The sequence below is a fragment of the Stomoxys calcitrans genome, chromosome 2 (genome assembly GCF_963082655.1).
Source record: "Stomoxys calcitrans chromosome 2, idStoCalc2.1, whole genome shotgun sequence".
Lineage (NCBI taxonomy): Eukaryota > Metazoa > Arthropoda > Insecta > Diptera > Muscidae > Stomoxys > Stomoxys calcitrans.
The window spans coordinates 5,188,936-5,212,753 of NC_081553.1; the positions used below are offsets into that span (position 1 = coordinate 5,188,936).

General features: G+C 39.2%; 2 protein-coding genes across 2 annotated transcripts; both read right to left on the reverse strand.

The window, feature by feature from the left end:
• Positions 1-5,224: 5,224 nt before the first annotated feature.
• On the reverse strand, positions 5,225-10,462 carry LOC131995228 (uncharacterized). The gene has a single exon (XM_059363535.1). It carries the CDS (start codon positions 10,460-10,462, stop codon positions 5,225-5,227), a length of 5,238 nt encoding a protein of 1,745 aa, XP_059219518.1.
• A 2,608-nt stretch (positions 10,463-13,070) lies between these two features.
• On the reverse strand, positions 13,071-23,172 carry LOC106080436 (translation initiation factor IF-2, mitochondrial). The gene is made up of 9 exons (XM_013241829.2): positions 22,900-23,172; positions 22,704-22,800; positions 22,520-22,643; positions 20,993-21,514; positions 20,879-20,928; positions 20,605-20,819; positions 14,528-14,732; positions 13,797-14,454; positions 13,071-13,361 (listed from the first exon to the last, which is right to left on the reverse strand). The coding sequence occupies exons 1-9, from the start codon at positions 22,920-22,922 to the stop codon at positions 13,189-13,191; spliced, it is 2,067 nt and encodes a 688-aa protein (XP_013097283.2). The 5' UTR covers positions 22,923-23,172; the 3' UTR covers positions 13,071-13,188.
• Between the last annotated feature and the right edge of the window lie 646 nt (positions 23,173-23,818).

Genomic DNA, 23,818 nt, shown 5'->3' on the forward strand with positions numbered 1-23,818 from the left:
ACAACTGTCAAACCCCATTAACAAAAGTTTAAATGAAATATATGTGAAAAATTAAAATGCTTTTTTTTTAAGCTAATGACTTAAAAGTTGCATCCAGGAAATGCTGCTTAAGAAGTAATTCTTTGAAACTTTACATTCATAAAAAATTTTTTACAAATTATAATAATTTCAGAGAAATTATCAAAAAAAATTCGAATATTGGAAGCATACATATATTGTTAAAACATCGATTTACTTAAAACTTATGGTCCCTATTTTTCTGTTTTTTTTTTTTTGCACAAAAAAAATGGATTAACTTTTGCATTTTTTAAAGAAATTAATAGATTCACAAGAAATTTTCTAAAAAATTGAATGTTGGCAAATTAAATCACTGAAATAAAATTTTCATAGAAAAGTTTGTCGTGATTTGATTTTCATAAAACTCTTATCGAGCTAGTCAGTATAAATCCTCAGTGCTGAATAAAAACATGTTTCCGGTGGACAGAACACACAAAACAACAATATTGTTGTGTATTGTACAAGTAAGGCTTTGTATAATAACCTAAAACAACAACAACAAAACAACGCCAAGAGCAGCAATTAATCCAAAACTGAGCTATTCATTGAAATAAATAAAATAAAACGAAACGTATTTCTACTCCATTCATATTCACATTTGATTCCAAATTGGCTTTTATAACAAAAAATTCTAGTCACCATCATCACACATAAGAATTATTCGCTGATGGCAGTCACCCTTCACCCACATGTTGGCTGGACTGTTTAGGATAAGAAAACCCCATACAAGCCCAGCCCAAGGAAAAACGAGATCATTGTGAACGGAACTAAGAACTGATAAGACCAATTTTGCTGCCACAGAATTCAGACTTTTTGATTGGAACTATCGTCGATGGTTGGATGGATGTATGTAACCATGATCGTTATACAATGTTTGGTTTTTTTCTCCTACACACACACACATATATATATGACTGGATTCATATACAGGATCAACACATGCAAAAGTACAACAATAAAAAACAAAAACATACAAGTCATTGAGAGGAAAGAAACATTTTATCAGAATGGCAAGAAAATGGGTCAATTTATTGAACGAAACGAAAACAAAATCATCACAGTAGATGGCGGTTAAAAATTTTTCTTTCATTTCATTCATAAATTCGGAAATTCAGAAACATGCATACAAACACAATTGCTTCAATTTAGAGATTGATAGTAACAACGGTGTCCGGAAGCATTTTTTAGGCCGGATCTACACGAACACGTTGAGAAGAAATTTGTGATGAAAATGATAAAAATATACATATGTACACTCAAAAAAGTGGCCCAATGGTTGAGTTAAAATAAACTACTTTCGAATAAGGTTGAACTTCATATAGGATAAAGAAAATTTTATTCGTTTTTAGTTTATGCATTTCTAAAATATAATTACATCAAATGAACATCGTATGGTTCAACGTTGAATAAATATTATTCTTCTTATTCTTCAATGTATATGATGAACAACCGTGAAAGATATTTTGAACTGAATTTAATACAATTGATGGATTGAAATGTTCGAAATTTTTACTGTGTGTTAATACATCTGTAAAAACATTTTGCAAAATCTCTGCTTTTATTTCGTTTAGTTTAAACTAATAGGCACATCTAGAAAAATTGGTCTGCTGATAATAAATTAAAAATTTTAAACTTTTGAATAAATCAATTAAAAATTTTTGAACTTCTAAACAACAATTGATGCATTTGCTATATATCAATAAAAAAATTGTAAATTTGAAGTGTCAATTTTTGTTTAAAAGCATAAAAATAAAAGTAGTAGTTATTTTCCTGCTTAATTTAAATTCGTTCAAAATTAACAAATTGTACAAAAATTTTAATAAAAATTTAAATTTAATCCTTGTAAAATTGAAAAATAATAAAATTACATTTTTTGAAATATTTACGACATTTGTGAGCGTTTTTAACTTAAACGTAACATCAAAAAATGTTTGCTGTTTTAGCAACAAATTACTACTGTCGCATTTTCAGCAGTTTTTCTGCTGTTTCAGCAAACATTTTTCCTGTTTTTTCTAACAAATATCTATGAGTGCATGAAATAATTCTTTTAATAGTAGAATGGCAAGTAAGTCGCATAGGGTTAAGCACCATATTTTCCCAGAAGTTCCGTTATGCCTTATCCACAACATTTTAAAGTGTGTTGAAAAAAAGAAATGAAAGTGTTCAGTAAAGATACATAGATTTATTTGAAATCTAGTACTTACCATGAAAGGTGAAAATTTTTTGCAAACAAATAATTTTTAGTTTTTTTTTTTTAATTTCTAATGCTTACCAAAATTTCAGTAGCGATGAGAACTAATTTGCACTAAACTATTGAGGAATATTAAATTTCTTCCTGTAATAGTGTGCTGAGACGAAAAAGAAAAACATAATTTGAACAGAAAAAAGAGCTGGATATCGTAACTTGCCAAATTTATCTTTGTCATTTTCTTTCATATTTTTGCACTTTTTAATTTTTTTCTTGTTACCGCGCACGACTTTTTTTGGCGAATGCGTACATCAGACTGTTCGTGCGACACGGCAATGATTTGACGCCTTTTTGTCGGCGGTACATGTATCTGCATTGCTCTGAATGGTTTATGACGTTGCGCATGACTATTGCATATTTGTTTTTATTATGAACCCAGGCAGTTTCCAGTAACAGCATTAAAGGGTCACATTTTTCAAACACATATAGAATGTCCCATAGACAGAGAAAACGTAAAAGGTGGATTTGGCTTTTTAAATAAGAATTTGTATCAGTAATCAACATTTCAATGTTTCTAAGGGCATTTTATTAAGGATTTCTAACATGGATCTATTGTACTATACAAAGTGAAGTCACAAACCAATCGCTCTTGTATTATGCTATTCTACGTTTTTAATCGATTAAAGGTGGCATGACTGACAAACAACGTGTTTTGAAAGCACCCTCATTAAAGACAGATTTGGAATTACTGAGAAGTTACTGGATTTAATTATCTTTGTTAGAAAATCTGTCAACCTAAGTTTATATTTAACAAAATTGTAAGTTAAAACTTGTACTTCAATTTAATTTATTCAATAATACTCAAAATTTGGATATTCATTCAACTATTTTGAACGAATATTTATTCAATTTGAAGAATATCGGTTTGTAGCAAGCGTTGAACTCAACATACGGGTAACAATATGTTTCAATTGGGTAATTAAAAACGTTGTTTGCTATAGGAATATTTAACTTGTTGGGAAGAAACTTAGTTAAGTAAAAAGATTTCCTGAAACCAAGTTTATGACCTATTTACCACTAATTACAGATGAGTAAAACTTACTAAAAATTTGCAATTTTTCCTTGCTTTAATCAAAATTTAACCAAATAAGATTAAAATTAGCCAACTTATTTTGAAAATCGAATGAATAAGAGCTCAGGAAGTCAAAACTAGAGATAGGTTTATATGGGGGCTTTATTCAAATCTGAACCGATATGGCCCATTTGCTATCCCCAACGACCTACATCGCTAAGAGGTATCTGTGCAAAATTTCAAGAGGTTATCTTTATCAGCCGATTGAACGCAGCGGATTGACACCATTCATCGGCAAGGGCTGCCGCCTCAGTGTACGTGTTCATCTTTTTTGGTCAAGGGAGAGCCACATCCCGGAGTGCCTTCTCCCCAGCTTCTGGTCCGTGCCGAAATTGAAAAGAACCCCAGACCCTGGTTCTCTTCGGTTTGCCAAAACCGCCTCCATCATCGGTCGGTGTTGGTGAGGTGTAACCGGTGCATGAAGTGGGTAAATTTCCGATCTTGCTCTGGCCTCAAATAACTACGGGAGTATAGTCATATTGAATATGCTGCACGAACATAGACAGCGGTGGGTCACAAGCGTCATCGTCGTCGGACAATGTGACCACCCGACCTCTCCCGTGCGGCAATATACGCAACAGCAGCATCTCAGCCCCAATATTGCCAGGCTAGTGCCGGAAAGTGTATCACTTTTGCAACGGTCTCCGTGGCAAGATCGAGGATTTTATGAGTCGGAAAAACATATTGGTCACACCGATCCAGGAGACAAAGCTATACAACGTGTACATACCGCCGGTTGGTAGCTGTTTCCCGATTAATGGCCAAGCTTACAACCCCGACATAAGTGGGTAACCATCTGGCCGTCATCGTCAAGTTCTAAGGGACTTTAATGCGCATCACATTTCATGGCATTCTCCCCTAGGTAACAACCAGCGTGGCATGGCTTTCGCAGAACAGATTGAAGGCTCCACGTTTTACACTAGGATTACGTGGAGGTGTAGCAGCTCGCCAGATATTTTCATTGCATCCCCTAATCTCCTGAGTGACGTATCCCGTCAGGCCATCATCTCTTTGGGGTCAGACCACCACCCCATAATTCTCACCATCGACCGACCACCCGACTTCATAACCTCTGAGCGCCGGACGTTTATCAACCAGAAGAAGGCCGATTCAGAGAGTACACCAATCGCCGTTTCAGTAAACTGCCACCCCCTCGGATGTGCTAGTTGCCGAGAGGAAATTCCAAAACATCATCAATGCAGCAGCCGGTCGAATACCCCAAGTGTGGCCCAATTTCCCGGCGCAGGCAGTGGTACTCTCAGACGGGCGTGATGGGATTCGAGAGAGCTGAATCTGGAAATAAACAGGGTAGTTAACGAACATAGGCGGAATTTGCGGTTGGAACACTTGGAGCAATGTAACTTAGGCACCGGTTTAGGCAAGCTGTGGTCTACTGTTTGTTTGAGTCTGTAATAGTTTTTACAGACTTTTTGATCCGAAAAAATAAAACACAACAACAAACTTTCAAACTAATTTAAGTTCCGAATTGAACCACTTTATTGACTTGCTTGTTGCTAACGAGAAAGACTAGTAATTATATGCAAAGCTAAAAATGCAATTGCAACCAAAAATGCAACTGCTTTTATGTATAAAAAAAGGCTTCATGTACAAAAAAGGTTTATGTACACACACGCACACATACATTAACGTGCATCCCCAATCTAATGGAACAGACAGCGGCTAGACAGCGACCAGACAGACATGCGTAGGCGTGTGTGTGAAAGTGCATGCGAACTTAGATTCTTAGGCAGGTAGTAAAATTGAGATGATGCACAAAACAGCAACAATAACTTGCAAACAATTTTTGGGCATGAGCAACAGCCAAACTAACAGGGCCGGACTTGCAGTTAACATCCTCCCCCCGTTGAAGGTCTTGGGGCTTCAACTGATTCACTTATCGGCAGTACGGCTAGTTTGGTTATGGCTCGCTTAAAGATTCCGCTACTTGTTCGAACATTCACCACTCGAACTATTCCGTCTTCGCCCTTTATAGTTTCCTCCACTCGTCCCATTTGCCACTTTAGTGGGGGCAAATTTTCATCTTTTATTACGACCATGGCACCAACAGATATATTGTCACTTTGAGCCTGCCATTTGGATCTCTCTTGTAGCAGCGTTAGGTAGGACGTACTCCACTTTCTCCAAAAAATCTGTTGCAATTCCGATACCCTTTGCCAACTGTTGAGACGACCGAAATTTATCCATGACATATTCGGCTCGGGTATTGAAATAAGTGGACCACCCACTAAAAAATGGCCAGGCGTCAATACATCTAGGTCCTCAGGGTCCTCGGAGAGCGGGCACAATGGACGAGAGTTTAAGATTGCAGAAATTTGGCAGACTAGTGTGCGTAGCTCGTCGAAAGTAAGTTTGTTTAGGCCAACTGCTCGATAAAAATGGAATTTAGCAGACTTTACAGCCGCTTCCCAGAGGCCACCAAAATGTGGGGATCTGGGTGGAATAAATTTCCAATCAATGCCATCATCAAGACATTGATCATGAATGGCATTTAGATGTGATTGCCTCGAAAACATCTGCTTTAATTCATCCAACTCATTTTTTGCGCCCACAAAATTTGATGCATTGTCTGACCAAATCGTTTTGGGTTTGCCTCTCGTGGCAACGAAGCGTCGAAGCGAGCACAAAAATGAAGGTGTTGATAAATCCTGGACAACCTCGAGATGGGTTGCCTTTGTTGAAAAGCAAATAAATATGCAAATATAGCATTTCACAGGAGGGCGGCTCTTCACCTCCGACTTGTAAAAGAATGGCCCACAAAAATCGATTCCAGTTGTATGAAAGGCTCTATTTGGCCTTACTCGGTCTGAAGGCAAATTTCCCATGACGTTTTGGAGCAATTTCGGCTTCATTCTAAAACATCGGACACACTTCGAAATAATGGAAGCTATCAGCTTTCGTCCTCCAATTGGCCAAAATTGCTGTCGAATTGCAGCCAGCAAACACTGAGCTCCGGCATGAAGTAGCTTGTGATGAAAATGCATCACCATTGATGCAGTAAACGGATGCTTTTTGGGCAGAATAATGGGGTGACGAGCATCAAAGTCCAGGGTTGAGTTTTGGAGACGCCCACCAACTCGAATTAACCCAAACTCATCAATAATAGGTGCCAACGAATACAACTTGCTAGACGATGCAATTTCCTTATCTGATTTCAACGCCTTGTATTCCTCAGAAAAATGTACAAGCTGAATGTTTTTAACCAGGAGGCGAGTACCAGCTCTAATGTCGTCAGGGGTTAATACTTCGGTATGGGCACTCAATTTGGAATATACAAATTTAGAAACATACGCAAAAATTCGTTGCATTTTCAAAAAAGAATTGCGATACTTACACTGTATCGACAAATCAGTAAGAGAGGTCGTCAACAATACATGTCTTCTACGCTCAGGTAAGTCATCCACATAACTTGCAGTATCAGGCCAGTTTGATGCTTCATTCAGCAGGAAGTTTGGACCACCTTTCCACAGTGATGAATGGAGTAGCTCCCCAGGTGTCGCACCTCTCGACAAGATGTCTGCTGGATTGAGTTTTGTTGGAACGTAGTGCCAGGTAATTCGAGTCCCATATGACTGAATTCGAGAAATTCGATTGGCAACGAAAACGTTGAAGTTGGATGGCAGCTCTCGAAGCCAGGACAACACCACCATCGAATCGGACCAACAATGGATTTCACAGTGAAAATCTAGAGATTTCACCACAGTATCAATCAGCTCAGCTAGAAGGCATGCAGCTGAAAGTTCGAGTTTTGGTACAGTGAGCGTCTTCAATGGGGCAACTCTCGATTTAGAGCACAGAAGTTCAGATTTAATGACGCTGTTGAATTGGGACCTCACATAGACACATGCGCCGTAAGCAGCCAAGCTGGCATCGCAGAAACCATGAATCTGCAATGATGCCGACGCCATTGAAACATGCCGTGGAAATGTGAAACGGTGCATCAGATCGAATTTCGAAATATATTCAATCCACAATGAATGTAGTGATTGAGGCAAGCTTTCATCCCATTGAAGATTGAGTTTCCACAGATGCTGCATAAACATTTTTGCCTTTGTAATGACTGGACCAATCAAACCCAATGGATCGTAAAGGCGGGCAATCGAAGATAAAATGGACCGCTTTGTCACCACCTTCCAGTCATCAATGGGGGTAAAAGAGAAAATGAAATTATCACTCTGGGGATCCCAAGTGAGCCCAAGAGTTTTGGTGACATCTGTACCGTCATGAAATTTTAACAATGTTTCACAGTCTTCTGCAGGAACATCCCGTAGGGCATCTGGATCATTGGAGCACCACTTGCGAATCAAGAATTCGCCCTTTTTAAGCAAAGCTGTTACTTGATGCCTTATCCCTTCGACCTCTGCTATGGTATTGCCACCAGAAAGCATGTCATCTACGTAGAAGTCACGTCGAACCACTTTGGAACCCAGTGGAAAGTTCTCTTCTTCATCGATTGCAAGTTGATGCATTGCACGGATAGCCAGGAATGCAGCGGGTTTTGTACCATAGGTGACTGTGTTCAGTTTATAGGTTTTGATATCATCCGCCTCGTTCTCTCGCCACAGAATGCATTGGAGGTAATCGTCAGGGTGTGACACTCGAACGCACCTGTACATTTTACAAATGTCTCCACTAAGGGCCACCTTAAAGAACCTGTACCTCACCAAGGTATTGAACAGCTTTGGTTGTATGGTAGGGCCGGAATGCAAAATATCGTTTAATGATAGCCCAGTTGCGGTTTTTGCCGATCCATCAAAAACCACTCTAAGTTTGGTCGATGTGCTGTCCAACTTGTGGACACAGTGGTGTGGCAAGTAGTACTTCGATTCGGGTACCTGTGGCGAGATTAACGACATATGGCTTAATGTGGCATACTCACGCATAAAAGTTGTATATTGAGCCTTTATTTCTGGACTCCGACGAAACTTTCTTTCCAAAGACATTAGACGTTGTAATGCACGCTGATATGAACCACCAAGTGATGAGACACCCCTGCTTTCGATTTGCGGCAGCCGAACAGAATATGACCCAGAAGGCAAACGAACGAAGTTGGTTAGAAAATGATTTTCGCAGTAGAGTTCATTGTCAGATCTGGATTCATCATAAACAAAGTTGGTCTCGATTTCCCAAAAGGATTTGACGACGGTTGAAAGCTTCTCTTCTTCTTCCTCAAGCTCGGAATACGACACAGCAAGTGACCAGGACTTACATGGCTGAAAACTACCACCTGCTACGACCCAGCCGAATAATGTTTTTTGTAAAACAGGGAGGTTGACACCAATTTTTATTTGCCCCACTGACATCAGATTGAAAAACAATTCGGCACCAATTAACATGTCGATATGATCCGGCTTGTTAAATGCAGGGTCTGCTAATTGAATGTTCTTGGGCATATTCCAGTTGGAGGCATCGAGATTTATTTTTGGCTTGTAGTCAGTGATGCTTGGTACCACCATGGCAGCGAACGAAGTGGTGAAATCACTATGGCATGATTTCACAACCAAATCAACAGATTTTTCAACCAGCATACTTCCATCACCTATGCCGTAAACTGTGGCTGAGACTCGATTACAATTTAAGCCAAGAGTCTTTGCAAAACGATTTGCAATCATGTTCAACTGGGATGCAGAATCCAAAATTGCTCGACACGGCACAAAATTCCCAAACTTGTTTTTGGCGAGGACAATAGCTGTTGCCAACAGGACGGTTCCACCCGTGGTTGCTGACCTTCCAGATGAATCAGCTGACGAAACAAGAACTGATTGGGATATAGATGGTTCCACTACAACAGATGGCTGGGCTGACGGCGTTTGGTCCATATGCAACATTGTGTGGTGTTTTGAAGAGCATTGCCTGCAAGAGCCCGAATTGCACTTTTTTAACACATGGCCCTTCCGAAGACAATTGAGGCACAATTTCAAACGCTTTGCCTCTTTGAAACGAAGAGATGGGGAGAGATTGCTGAAAGGTGGACAATTGACAATGTAGTGGTCCATTGAATCACAAAAAGCACACAAAGGAGAAGAGCTTCCAGAGGCCACATGTACGTGGCGATTTTTAAATGATTGCTTTTTGTTGTTTTGCTGAATAGAGCCGGCACAAACCACGGAATTCTCCAAGTTCTCCAGCATACGACATCTTTGCTCTAAAAAACTTGACATGGACTGCCACGACGGCAATTCATTCACAGCCAGGCTCTCCTCCCACTTAATTTGGGAATCTCTATCCATTTTAGTGGCAGCTAAATATACTAAGAGCCCATCTGCAATTTGGTCTCTACTGGCAATCGTCTGCATGGCTCGCAGGTGCGAATTAAATTTGTCACGAAGCTGGCGCAAACCAATGGCTGGGGAAACTTCCACAGCTTTCAGCGAAAAAATGGCCTTTATATGGGTCTGAAAATTTAACAATTTATTATCAAAACGATTCTTCAACAATTTTACCGCTTCCATATAATTTCTTTCGTTTAGCTCCAACGATGAAATTGTGTCCAAGGCGGCACCTGTTAAGCTTGAGCGCAGATGATGGAATTTTTCCAGGTCACTTAGCTCTGCGCTGCTGTCGACAATTGTTGAGAACAGTGAAAAGAAATTCGGCCAATCAGCATAAGCTCCACCAAACTTTGGCAACTGGATCTCTGGTAGGCGTGTTTTGCGTGTCGAGGATGAATTTTCAGAAAATGGACCTCCATCAGCAGAAAATTGGCGCACAGTCGAAGACCGGGGATTTGATTCCAATCTACGGATGGAATTCATCTGTCGAGTCAATTTGGCCTTGACATCCAAATACAAGGCGGTAAATTTCATCCTTTCTTCACTTTCCATTTCGGCCGTTACCATCTCTTCCAATGCTGACTGAGCCTCTTCGAATGAGGCGCCTATCTGCTCTACATAGTCAATACGGACGGACAAATCTGCCTCATCATATTCACTAAGCTGCGCCGTTGTAAGGGATTTTTTCAACATTCCCAACTGTTTCAGCATTGATGCAATTTTTGTCATGTAGGGCAATAAATTTTTTGAATTTCCGCCATCACTTGTATTGTTGGTAGGCTCTGTGTCTGGCATATTTTTTCGTGGCAATTTAAACTTTTTCACAAACAACTTTTGAATATAAAACAAATATTATCCGAGTTGATAATATTTTTCTAGTGATCACCAAGTAGATCACGTCGGGGTCACCAATGTTTGAGTCTGTAATAGTTTTTACAGACTTTTTGATCCGAAAAAATAAAACACAACAACAAACTTTCAAACTAATTTAAGTTCCGAATTGAACCACTTTATTGACTTGCTTGTTGCTAACGAGAAAGACTAGTAATTATATGCAAAGCTAAAAATGCAATTGCAACCAAAAATGCAACTGCTTTTATGTATAAAAAAAGGCTTCATGTACAAAAAAGGTTTATGTACACACACGCACACATACATTAACGTGCATCCCCAATCTAATGGAACAGACAGCGGCTAGACAGCGACCAGACAGACATGCGTAGGCGTGTGTGTGAAAGTGCATGCGAACTTAGATTCTTAGGCAGGTAGTAAAATTGAGATGATGCACAAAACAGCAACAATAACTTGCAAACAATTTTTGGGCATGAGCAACAGCCAAACTAACAGGGCCGGACTTGCAGTTAACACTGTTTAGTTACTCTCGAACCCCGGTAGACGGGATGACAGGACCTCAGTCACTTTTGGCGACGTAACAGTGACTGATCCGAAGTGATGCGCCAGATTGTTCAACCGTCAATTTATTGTGCAACCCGAGAGTGACAGGACAAGGAGGAGAGCCGTATCCGGTCTCCGAGTCGATAGACAGCCATCACAATTCACCGTGGGCGAAGTTACGAATGTCATTCGTGGCGCCAAATCACCCAAGGCGTTGGGCCCCAACGGAAACACTACATTGATGCTGAAGAATCTAGAATTACTTGGAGTTGAGTACCTTACTACGATCCTCAACTTGTCTTTGAACACTCTTATAGTCCCCGATGTCTGAAAAATGGGCAGAATGATTCCGCTACTGAAGCCTCGAAAGGACCCGAATTTTAGGGAGTCGTACAAACCGACGTTTGAGGCATTACTCCTGAGCCTCGTACAAGAATTTCTATTCGCCGAGCACTAACATAAATTTAGAAGACTGCATCTCATCACCGCACATATTTGACGTGTATTCAATTAGTCCAGGACATGTTATAAGAGGGTCCTCTTGCCTCTGGACCTATTGAAAACATTCACCACGGTCAGCCATCCCGAACTATTTGAGGACATCACCAACACGTCCCTCCAGCCAGGCCTAAAACGCCGAATCACGAATTATATGTGTGTTCGCCAGTCATATGTAGAGTGGAGCAGGGAGTTCCCCAAGGCATGGTGATATCTCCGGTACTTTTTAACCTCTATAAATGCAAATTTGCCTATGAACATTCTATTTAGGAACAGGGGCAAACTTCTCACATATCACTAAGTGCTGCCCGATTCAAGTTTAAGCTCAATGATAGCAGGCCTTAATTTTAAAACCGAATCTGAACGGCTTGTCATCTCTTTGGGGAGAAGTTTTTACATGGCAAAGTACCTCACAAGTTTCGCCATCATTATGAGGGGATAACCACGCTAAAAAATCACCATGATTTGAACCCAGGCGTTCAGCGTCATAGGTTAGCATGCCCGCTAACCTCAGCGCTACGATGATACCCTCCTATCCTCTGTTTAAACTCTACCTATCCTCTATTCCACCCCCTCCAAATGGCATTCTGATCATATCATTTGCGGACGATTGTACCATTATGACGTTGGGCCGCACCCCCATTTATGGCATCTGCGATATGTTAATCGTCTACCTCACCTATCTTGCTTCTTATTTCGCTGCAAGAGATTTTGATGTATCCGCACCATTTCTTCAGCCACATTATTCACTACATACACACAAAAATTAGCTGAATGTGAAGTCGATGGAATAACGATTCCGACCATCAAGTGTCCCAAAATACTTGGTGTCACTTTTGAAAGCTCTCACACGCAGCTTTGCACTTGCCGGCAGCTCTTAGGTTGCTGAGGAAGAAATCTTGTTGACCGCGTACAAATCAATTTCCCCGGTCTGTGCTAACTTATGCAGTTATGTGAAACGAAATGGAAGAATATTCAGATCTGTCAGAATGCCACTCTTCGAACTGCGACGGGCTGTCTTCTCAATTCTAACGGGGACCACCTTCTTCAGGAGGCTCATCTTAGCCATGCGAGGACATAACTACATGCTGTTTAGGCAATACCTTTTGGGCTGTTATTGCTGGACTATCCAAAAAATTATCATTCAATCAATGGATCTAAGAAATCGTGGATGAACAAGTTCGGTCATAATAGGCAACCAATAGCCAATAGCAAGACAAATTCGTTAATAAAAAACAACCAAAATAAAAGAAACAAAACATTAACTAAAAACATAAAAATTTCGTAGTAAGCAAAGGGACTATTAAACACATGTGCTTGCGGTTACTTTCTGTTTCTTGTCTAGCACATTTTATAAGAAATTATATCTGCTCCAAGCGGAAGTTTAATACATATTAGTGGCTTTCATATCAGAAACGTATGGCATAACTTGAATGAAACTTACCTCACATATTTCATTCATTAATTTTTGTTTTTGCGAAATTTTGAATTGTATAAACGTCCTTGAGTCTTTTGGTTTCAGTTACTTTTATAAACTTTTTTTATTTTCCTCTTTATACAACAAATCTTAAAGTAAGGGTTTTTTACTTCCTTAAATTTCCATCGCAAATTCATTCATAGCAAAAAACTTAGAATCCCGGATCCCAATCAGTTTTTTGCGGTTCGGTGCGAGTGGAATAACAAACAATGACATCGCCGGCTTGCGGTATAACTTTTGTGGCTTTAAAGCGTAAACCACATTCAACATCTTTCTTTATGGAGTCCACTTCATTTTTTAAATGGCGCATGGACTCTAATTCACCTGCAAAAAAATTAAAAAAAAAAGTATTAACTGGATAAATCTGTGCTGTATATTGTGAATAAAAACAAGCTTAATAATTAGTCTACATAAAAAATAAATTATCTGAAACATTGATTGATTGTCAATAAGTCTCTCAATTCGGATTATTTCTGTTTTAAAAAAGACGAACTTGCATGTATAAATTACAAATTCGCTCTTTCACAAAAATATACCGTTTCGGATAAGGGAACTTTTTGTAGCCAAGTCTGAAAGATGAACCGAAAAACGATATGAATTATGCGTTCAGCTTCATGGAGAGACATGCTATTATTGGGATACCACCATTATGCATATTTTCATCAACGAAAATAATGGTTAAGTTTTACCAGTCGAACATTGGTTCCAAGTGCTTTTTTCATGGCACAAATACGAAAATTGTTTTAATCAACTATTTACCATCATATATGACTTCTCCATTTCGTACTAAACGAAATTTTTGTGATTTTTTCAGAACACCTTTGGTGCAACGACTTCCAGCTACAGGTACTTCCTTACGTCCCTCGGTAATAGAGAATTGTTGCAAAACGTTTGCTTCGCCTAATACCTCCTCCACTTCCATGGGCGGCAGTTTATTACTGATTTCCTCCTTAAGGTCATCTATTAGGCGGTATATGATGTTGCACATGCGTATGGATACATCACTTGCGACTTTGGTCGGTGGCTCAATTGAAAAGGCATAGATAATGGCGTTAAATGATTTGGCAAGCTCAACATCCGATTCAGAAATATTGCCTACACCATAGTGGACAACATCGAGACGGCATTTGTCGTGGCCAGTATAAGTCTCCAAAACATCAAGAATGGCTTCCACCGAACCATGAACATCGCCTTTTATTATGACGCTGACCCGAGGCACACCATCATCTTCCACCATCTCCTTAGGTCTGGGGCCATGTCGTAAACGGAATCTACCTGCCAGGCGGCGGGCGTCTCTCTCCGCTCGATATTTAGCCAAATGTTCTTCTTCCTTTTTTCTAATCTTTTCTAAACTTTGCTCGGCCTTTTCCTTTTGTGCTTCTTGCTGGCGATATCTCAGGACAGAATTAGCTTTTTTCTGCAAAAGATTAAAACGTCTTTGGAAGTAAGTTCTAGTGGATTGACGTTATTTACAAATAAACACAAATTACCTCCGATTCAACTTCGAGTATTAAATCTCCAGCCAAGGGTAATTCTCTCCAGCCAAGAATTTCAACAGGTGTCCCGGGTTCAGCCTTATCCAAAGGTTTTCCATTATGGTCAAACAGACCTCTTACTTTGGCATGTGACAAACCACTCACAAGCACGGAGCCTTTGCATAGCGTTCCTCTTTTCACAATCGCAGTGGAGAGCTTTCTTGAAATGACATAGGTGTTTGATTTAATTTTAATAAACCTTTATACATTCTAAAATGTACTAAAAATATACAACAAAAATGGTAAAAAAATAATAAAAAAATAACCTGTTCGCAGAACTGGGGATCAACCCACACAAATGGGATTTGGTGGTAATGTACAAAAGATATTAGCTTAATGATCTTTTCTTAACCGAGCCAAAGGAGAATTTTACATGGCGGAACAACTCACAAATGTGACCATCCCAGCAACATGTTCTCTTCAGGATTCAAAGTCATGCGTCCTTTGCGCCACGGTGGCCTCCAATGAAACATTTTACCTAATCTTGCTACTTATTTAACTGCAGGGAGAGAACACAAAGATTACTAAATCTTCAGGCACACTGTTAAATTTATAGACAGCGAATATACGTCGGTATTTGAATATGTGAGTGGATGTCATCACTCACATATTCACCCCCTCGGTGTACAACACACTGCTACAACAGCAACAACAACCACAACTATCCCTGCACGGGATAGCTGTGAGCACCACACAGGCTCGAACATTGAGGTCCGATTCGATAGAGTGAGAGCCCGGACGGCACCGACTCTTGCACAAATACTGAGTGCCTATGATGCTCGATATGACAAGGCGAGTTATTGGCGCCTTTAAATAACCAATGGCTAACCTGTTCCCACGGCGATCGGTCCTTTGGGCCGGAACGAGCTTGCTTACCTACAGGAGCTTGACCTTCACATGAGAATGAAGCTACAACAACAACTATTTGGACAAAAGCATACTAGTTGGGATTCAGAGGCCACATAGAGAACGTATTCAGACGAATGCCAACCCTTCTGGTGTTCGTACGTAGAGACGATATTCCGTTTAGCACTAGAAAGTGAAACCGGTTAAAATGACCGGTTAGAGCTATTTTTCATTTAATTTTTTTTTAATTAATTTTTTTAATATAAATTATTTTTTTATGGATATGTATGTTTTATAAGAACAACTTTAAATGTTATAAGTTTTCAACCAAAACATCAAATCAGTCATTTTGGAAAATAAGGAAAAAAATTATAAAAAAATGGTCTTTCTAGTGTTAATCTTCACAATGGCGCGACAGAGGAAACTGGTGGCAGAAATCAAAACTTTCATATTCGCCTATGAAATTTTGAAAGAACCTATCTTAAGTAAAACATTTCAATGATTTCAAAAATGCTACCCACAAAAATGTCCGATTTTTAATTTAGGAGATATTACCGTTCAAAGTCGACCCATTTTCGATTTTCAAAAAAAAAAAAAATCAAAATTTTTAGGTATTTTGGTCCAATTTCAAGTGTTAAATCTCGAAAACTTTTTAAGGGATTTTTATCTTTTATTTTTTCTATTGACGTACATTTATACTTAATAAGTATAAAAAATGATTTCTTTGATTTTCTCCAGGTTATCACTATTTAAAAATACCCACCACCTCCGGTGAAAACTGGATAACTTAAGCACCAAAATTCGGCACGGACGTTGAGTGGTCTAATATATTCCATTTTTGGCAGATATAACCAATTATAAACCGATCTGAACCATATTAAGGTCGGATATCGGGAGGCTCAGAAAAACTCAGTTTCAAATTTCAGCGAAATCGGGTAATAAATAAAGCTTTTATGGACTTCAGAACCCTTATCGGCAGATCGGTCTATATGACAGCTATATCCAAATAAAGTTCGATCTATACCATATTTGGGTCGGATATTCGGAAAATTTAAACTGCGCACTATTCCAAATTTCAGCGAAATCGGGTAATAAATAAAGCTTTAATGGGCTTCAGATCCTTTATCGGGAGATCGGTCTAAATGACAGCTATATCTAAAAATAGTTCGATCTGAACCATATTTACGTCGTATGTCGGGAGGCTTAAAATAACCCAATGTTTTAAATTTCAGCAAAATCGGGTATTTAATAAAGCTTTTATGGACCCTTTATCGAGAGATCAGTCTATATGGTAGCAATACTAAATATAGTCCGATCTGAACCATATTTGGGTCAGATGTCGGGAGACCAAAAATTACTCACTGTTTCAAATTTCAGCAAAATCGAAAAGTCAAGTTGTTATGGGCATTAGACCTTTTATCGGAAAATCGGTCTATATAGCATCTATATCCAAATATGGTCCGATTTGGCCCGTTCAAAAACTTAACCAGCGTTGATGCACGCTTAGAGTGCCAAATTTCAGCTCAATAACTTAATTTTTGAAGGCTCTAGGGTATTTACAACAGACATACGGACATCGTTACGTTTGGTTGAAAAGAGAGTGTAGATATTAATCCGCCCCATGACACTATGGGTATACACCTAAGCCAGTAATCGGCTTGTTGTGCGCTCTAAAAACTATACAGTAACCTCTAAAAAGAAAATTGTAAGTTAGGAATTCCGTGCTACTTACAAAATACTTAATTGTTTTCAATGCCACTCCCCTAAGTTTGTTCATGTCTGATATTGTGTCTCCACCTAAGTAAAGGTATCTGTTGGACGCGAAAGCCGGGCAATGACAAAGGAAATGCTTCAACGTCTCATCATCTTCCCCGCACGCCCTACACATGCTATCACTTGCCGCACCGATTTTACATAAGTGAGCTCGTAGTCCTATGCACGGACATCGTTAAATCGTTTTAGAATTTTACGACGATCCGAAATACATATGCTTTGTAGGGTCGGAAATTGATATTTCGATGTGTTGCAAACGGAATGAATAAATGAATATACCCCCTATCCTACGATGTTGCGTATAAAAATATACCCTTTGAATGTCCCTTAACATAACTCAAAAGAGGTTAGCTGCCCGTACTTGCCCCAATTTTGTTTAGAACCGAAAAATGTAAAAAAGGCATGGTTCAAGTGTTTGGAGGACATGTCCCACAGTCGAAAAATCGTTGGAATAATTCTATCACATTTGAACAGATAAAGGTGTATACGCGAAACTTGACATAGTGAATGAGGAGATAGTTTCCAATGAGTATAAAAAATTTGGTGACCCTAGTAGGTCCAGGGGCTGACATGGGGCTAATATGTTGGTCACCTCGAGCATTTTAAATTTTGAAGTGCTACCAAATAAGCATTAATAGGCCCATCGTAAAGATTATTTTTGCAAACGACAGAGCTCGTAAAATCCTACAAAAAATTACAATATATATTATCTATAACGGTTTATGAGATTTTGGAGTTTTATGATTTATGATTTTAGTCAAGGAATCGTTGGCTTTTTTGAAATTGTCATAAATCTTATTACACAAAGATTGGTAAAGATTGTTCTTTTCGATTCACAACTTTAAATTTCCGAAAAAAACAAATCACGAATTATGATAAAAATTTAACAGAAAATTAAAAAAAACTATAATTTTAAAATATTAAAGCCTTAAAAAAGGAGAAGAAAATCCGATTTAAATTTTAGCTCAATTTATACCCGAGTCCGAACGGGGTGCCGCAGTGTGACACCTCTTTGGGGAGAGGTTAATACCTCACAAATGTCGCCAGCATTAGAATGGGGTTAACCACCGCTGAAAAATTGTTTTCTGATGTTCTCACCAAGATTCGAACCAATACGTTCAGCGTCATAGATCCCCTAAGTCGAGACCTCGTAGAGTTAAAGAGAAAAGGGAGAGTCCCCAAGGGGGTGTCCTCTCGCCCATCTTATTTGACCACTACCTTTTTAAGCGGCTTCCACCCCCTGCTGGCGTGGGGTGGTCATAATCAATGCAGCATTTGCGAACAAAAACAAGTCAATTGCTCCATCCTGGCGAAGAGCAATGGCATCGATGGACTTTGAGAACAAATGAATGTTTACTTCCAAAATCTGGCGGACATATTCAATGCCCACAATCCCCGGCGACACTGTTCTACTACAGGACGAGTGAGGCCACCAAAGTGCTCAAGGTAAAGTCTAATGACAAATTATTGCGACGGTAAAGCACCCCTAAAATTCTGTAGTAAGGCAAGAAACAGACACAAGGTCCTCAAATATTGGGTGGCAGCACTTGGGGCATAGACGAGGAATACCTATTGAAATCCCATAAGGCGTTTAGCCGAGTAGCTCCAATGTGGGTCGCAGAAGTGAGCGACAAACAGTGAAGAAACCTACAGAGTAGTAAAAACGCCATATAAACTAGGAGACCATGATCCTAAAGGTTAAGCATCAATATGACTAAATAATATATCCTTAGATTGCACCAAAGGAATCATTCAGATTTTCATCTCACTTTTAAGAATTAAAATAATATTTGGATGTTTAAGAATGCAATTCAACACCTTACTTATCCACTCACAAACGCCTAATACAAAGCTAAAGGACACCTTTTATAACAACTGACAAAATTTGCTAATAAATAGAAGCCAGAGCAGTCTAGGCTCAGCTACGATCCGATAGAACTAAGTATTAATATATAGATGAAAACAAAACACATGATTGGAACAACAATGTTTCTTAATTCTATAAACCGATTCAGAAACAAGCTTAGATTACCAATATGGCACCCGGAACGAGATAACTATGAGTATCAGGCAGGCCGGAACTTTGAGCTCCAATCTGTGTGGTGTTCTTCGTTTTCACGACAAGCTTAGCTGGGAGCTACCGGGCGCATCCACAAGTTGCGGATAGTGGAATGCTCCATACGGAGTAGCAGACCGGAACGAGCTTACTAGCCTATAAGAGCTTTACGAGGATCGCCACCTCCACATGCAAATGTGGTTACAAAAACAACAACCAATACAGCATAGGATAGCTGTGAGCACCACACAAGCTGGAACATTGAGTTCCGATCTGTGTGGTGTTCTTTGCTGTCACGAGAAGCTTAGCTGTGAGCTATCGGGCGCGTCCTCAGGTTACTATTACTGTTGTTGTTGTTGTAGCAGTGTGTTGTACACTGAGGCGACAGCCCTTACCGGTAGAGAACTCCGTCGGGTCAATCCGGTACGTACAACCGGCTGCCATGGAATTGGCCATCCTCAGGTTGCTGATAGTGGAATGCTCCATACGGAGTAGCAACAACTGCAGTCGCGGATAATCAGCTGTATCGAGTGGAGAGTCTCAGAGGCCGGGTGGCATCGGTTCTTGTTTAAATACTGAGTGTCTATGATGCTCGATACTACAAGGCAGGTTATTGGCGCCTTTGAATAACCAATGGCCACCATGTTCCCGCGGCGATCGGTCGTTTAGACCGGAACGAGCTTGCTAGCGTTTAAGAGCTTGACGAAGATTGCCACACAAGCTGGAACATTGGGTTCCGATCTGTGTGGTGTTTTTTGCTGTCACGAGAAGCTTAGCTGCCAGCTACCGGGCGCGTCCACCGGTTGCGGATAGTGGAATGCTCCATACGGAGTAGCTGTATCTGCATTCGAGGATAATTAGCAGTATCGAGTGGAGAGTCTTCGTGAGAGGTCGGGTGGCACCGGCTCTTGCACAAATACTGAGTGCCTATGATGCTCGATATGACAAGGTGAGTTACTGGCGCTTTTAAATAATCAATGGTTATCATGTTCCATTGCGGACAATCAGTGGATCGAGTGCAGATTCTTAGTGAGAGGCCGGCCGTTAGCCGGATCTTTCTTTAATACAAAGGGGCTATAAAACTCGATATGACAAGGAAAGCTATTGGAGCCTTTAAATAACCAATGACACCAAAGGTATCACAATGACACCAAAGGTATCACAATGACAAAAAAGTACGGCCTACGGTTAAATTGGCCATTTGCTTAAAGGCACATTGCCTGTAAGCAAATGGCCAATTTAACGAAACCCAACATTTAAAGAATTGTTATTAAATATAAAAAGTTATTTTAAAATTTAAAAAAGACTGTACTTGTTTTTAAGTGTTTAAGTATTGTTTTTACCCTCTTCTACCTACCCTCTTCTGGGATCGGTTTTTGATTCAACCACAACACCTTCCATTAGCCCCGAATAGTCGCCTTTTAAGCCCATCAAAGTGGCCTGAGTACTAACAGCCTCTGCCAGTAGATCCAGATTTGTGCCCTTTAAAGCAGAAATTGGTATAACTTGAATATCACCGCCGAAGTCTTCCAAAGCCAAGCCCATTTGGTACAATTCTTGCTTCGTTTTCTCCTGGAAGGAATATCCAATTAACAGTAGGTCTTTTAAAAAACTTTGAAGAGATAACTCACAATATCAGCTTCGGGTTTATCAATCTTATTTATAGCCACAATGATAGGAACTAAAATTTGCATAGGGAGTTAAAAAAATTGTTGAAAGGCAAAATTTAAAAAATTGACCTTTACCTTGTGATTCTTTAGCTAAAGTAATTACTTCTTTAGTCTGAGCCATAACACCATCCTCTGCAGCAACTACCAATACAATAATATCTGTCGCTACAGCACCTCTAGCGCGCATCGAGCTAAATGCTGCATGACCTGGAGTGTCAAGGAATGTCACTCTGTCGCCATTCTCTAAGCTCACTGTAAAGGCACCTATATGCTGTGTGATACCACCAGCCTCTCCAGACGCCACATCAGCGCCTCTTAAAGAGTCCAGGAGTGTAGTTTTCCCATGATCTACATGGCCCATTACCGTGACAACTGGAGGACGTGGTTTCAATTGATCTGGAGTGGGTGGTGGTCTGGGAAAAACATCCCTGTCCTTGCTTTCCACTTCTGGCTCAGCAATTGAGGGAGCTGCTACAATTCGAATGCGGGTGCCAAGCTTTTTTGCTATTTCCTGAATAATTTTGATGTCATGTAAACGGGCATTTGGTTCTATATTGTCCGCTTCCTTGACAAATAGCATGGCTTCCTGAACATCCTCTAAAATAAAAAAAGAAAAATCACAGTAAGTAAACAGAAGACTGTCAATAATTAAATGAATCGAATGAAATACATAAGTTCCCAATAACATTTCGGTAAGCTGTGGCACTTACTTTCTTTATGAATTTATTTTTTTAGACAATTATAAGCCATAAGTGGCCCTTTAACAATCACAATATTCGCATGTATAACAACTACTCTGTCATAACATGGTATTAACAGAATATTACTAGTGCATGTTCACTTGCTTACGATGTTAGAGCTACTAGACTACGCTACTGGGACCTAACAAGAAAATATTGCTATTGTTATTGTTGTAACCATGTGGAGGTGGCGATCCTCGTCCAAAGGACCGATCGCCGCGGAACAGAGTGGCCTTTGCTTATTTAAAGGCGCCAATAACTCGCCTTGTCATATCGAGCATCATAGGCATTCAGTATTTGTGCAAGAGCAGGTGCCACCCGACTTCTCACTGAGACTGTCCACTCGATACCGCTGATTGTCCGCGACTGCCGTTGCACCTTACTCCGTATGGAGCATACCACTATCCGCAACCTGTGGACGCAGCTAGCTTCACGTGACAGCAAAGAACACCAAACAGATCGGACCTCAAAGTTCTAACTATTTGTCAATGTTATTACTAAAAATGTCTTTAACTTGATGTTCATGTGTTATAATTTGAAAACAGCCTTTTGGAGCGGTAAGACAAATACTCAACGTTGGCTCTCCAATTTTAGAATTCAGTCATCAAAACTAGAGTCCGAATTTTTATGTAAAATCAAAATTTTGACATATATTATTTGGCAATACATACGTTGGCATATTGCATATATACTATATATAAATATACTTGCGGAATCGAATCGAAAAGAAAGGAAAATTTTGAAATTTTTTCTAAAAATTCGTACTCTAATATAAGAAAGAAAGTGTACCAAATAAATTTGTGGCGGCCAAAATACCATTAATTTTTAATAGTTTATAATATGCACCAATGTATATGCTTACCCAATGATCTATTCATCGATGTTGACAACTGCTTCACGGTCATATGACGCCAAATTTCGACTGTCCCCTGTAGATAGACAGTATTCTTCTTTTTGGGGGAATATTCTATGATCTTGGCAGATTTCTAAAGTAAATAAAATAATTTGAGCAAACAATTTATTTAGTAAAACCTAAAAGTACTTACCTTTTCTTCTGCAGTCTTTCTCCGCTTCCATCGTATGTCACTAGTGGTTAAGTGTCTGGTGGTGGTAAGTGTAAGGTTAGAAAGCCGGGTGGAACTCCTATATTCGTCAGCGCATAAAGAATAAGTAAAACCACAAGATATTTTTATTAAAGCTTTAGAAAATCGACCAACAAAAAATCTATCGCTTTTTATTTACCGAAAAAATGCTGAGATTAGCATTGCTTCTTATACAACGTTCGTGCCAAGGAAAATGTGCAATGATATTGCACCGGCAAACAAAAATCCACCGATTGAATGGAAAGGGGTGTAGAAAATATTACATTCGTTCTGTGTGTATCAACTTTTGCTCAAACCATAAGTAGCTAGTATTTTAAAGGCCTATAATGTTTGTAATAATCTGTTTTAATCAATTTTTATTATCAACGTTAAAGCTACTTTTTCCAATCACAATTTAAACCTCAACCATCTGGCTGGGTTGCCACTTCTATTGTTTTTACGAAATATTTATTGTGAATTGTTCTTAATGTGAACTAGCCTAGTTAAAGGTGCTATCACACGTTATTTATATTGGGTTGCCCAAAAAATAATTGCTGATTTTTCATATAGTCGGCGTTGACAAATTTTTTCACAGCTTGTGACTCTGTAATTGCATTCTTTCTTCTGTCAGTTATCAACTGTTACTTTTAGCTTGCTTTAGAAAAAAAGTATATTTGATTAAAGTTCATTCTAAGTTTTATTAAAAATGCATTTACTTTCTTTTACAAAATCCGCAATTACTTTTTGGGCAACCCAATATTTCATGAGATGTCAAATGCGCTATATGTGAATGTTGTTGTTTTTGTAGCAGTGTTATACACTTATACCGCAGCCCTAGAATTCACTCAACAAGATTAAGCCAAACGATTCGTCATTAAGCTTGTCATTGTTTATGTGCTTTTGTTCATATTCATATTCAGGATTCACTAATGAATTATTCAGTGAAGCCTGATTCAAATTAAATTAAAAAAATACACAAAATAGAAACATTTCAAGACGGATTTGGTAAAGATGTGAAATAAAAAGAAAATATAATGCGTTCATGTGCAATATGCTGAATTTTGTAAGAGGAAAATATG

What these genes read in the sequence shown, in the direction of transcription:
- LOC131995228 (XM_059363535.1), bottom strand. Translation starts at nt 10,462, where the DNA reads ATGCCAGACACAGAGCCTACCAACAATACAAGTGATGGCGGAAATTCA.
- LOC106080436 (XM_013241829.2), bottom strand. Translation starts at nt 22,922, where the DNA reads ATGCTAATCTCAGCATTTTTTCG. An exon ending in ATCGATGAATAGATCATTGG is followed by an intron (nt 21,515 to 22,519) that starts GTAAGCATATAC and finishes TTTTTATTTTAG; the next exon opens with AGGATGTTCAGGAAGCCATG. An exon ending in TTTAGCTAAAGAATCACAAG is followed by an intron (nt 20,929 to 20,992) that starts GTAAAGGTCAAT and finishes TGCAAATTTTAG; the next exon opens with TTCCTATCATTGTGGCTATA.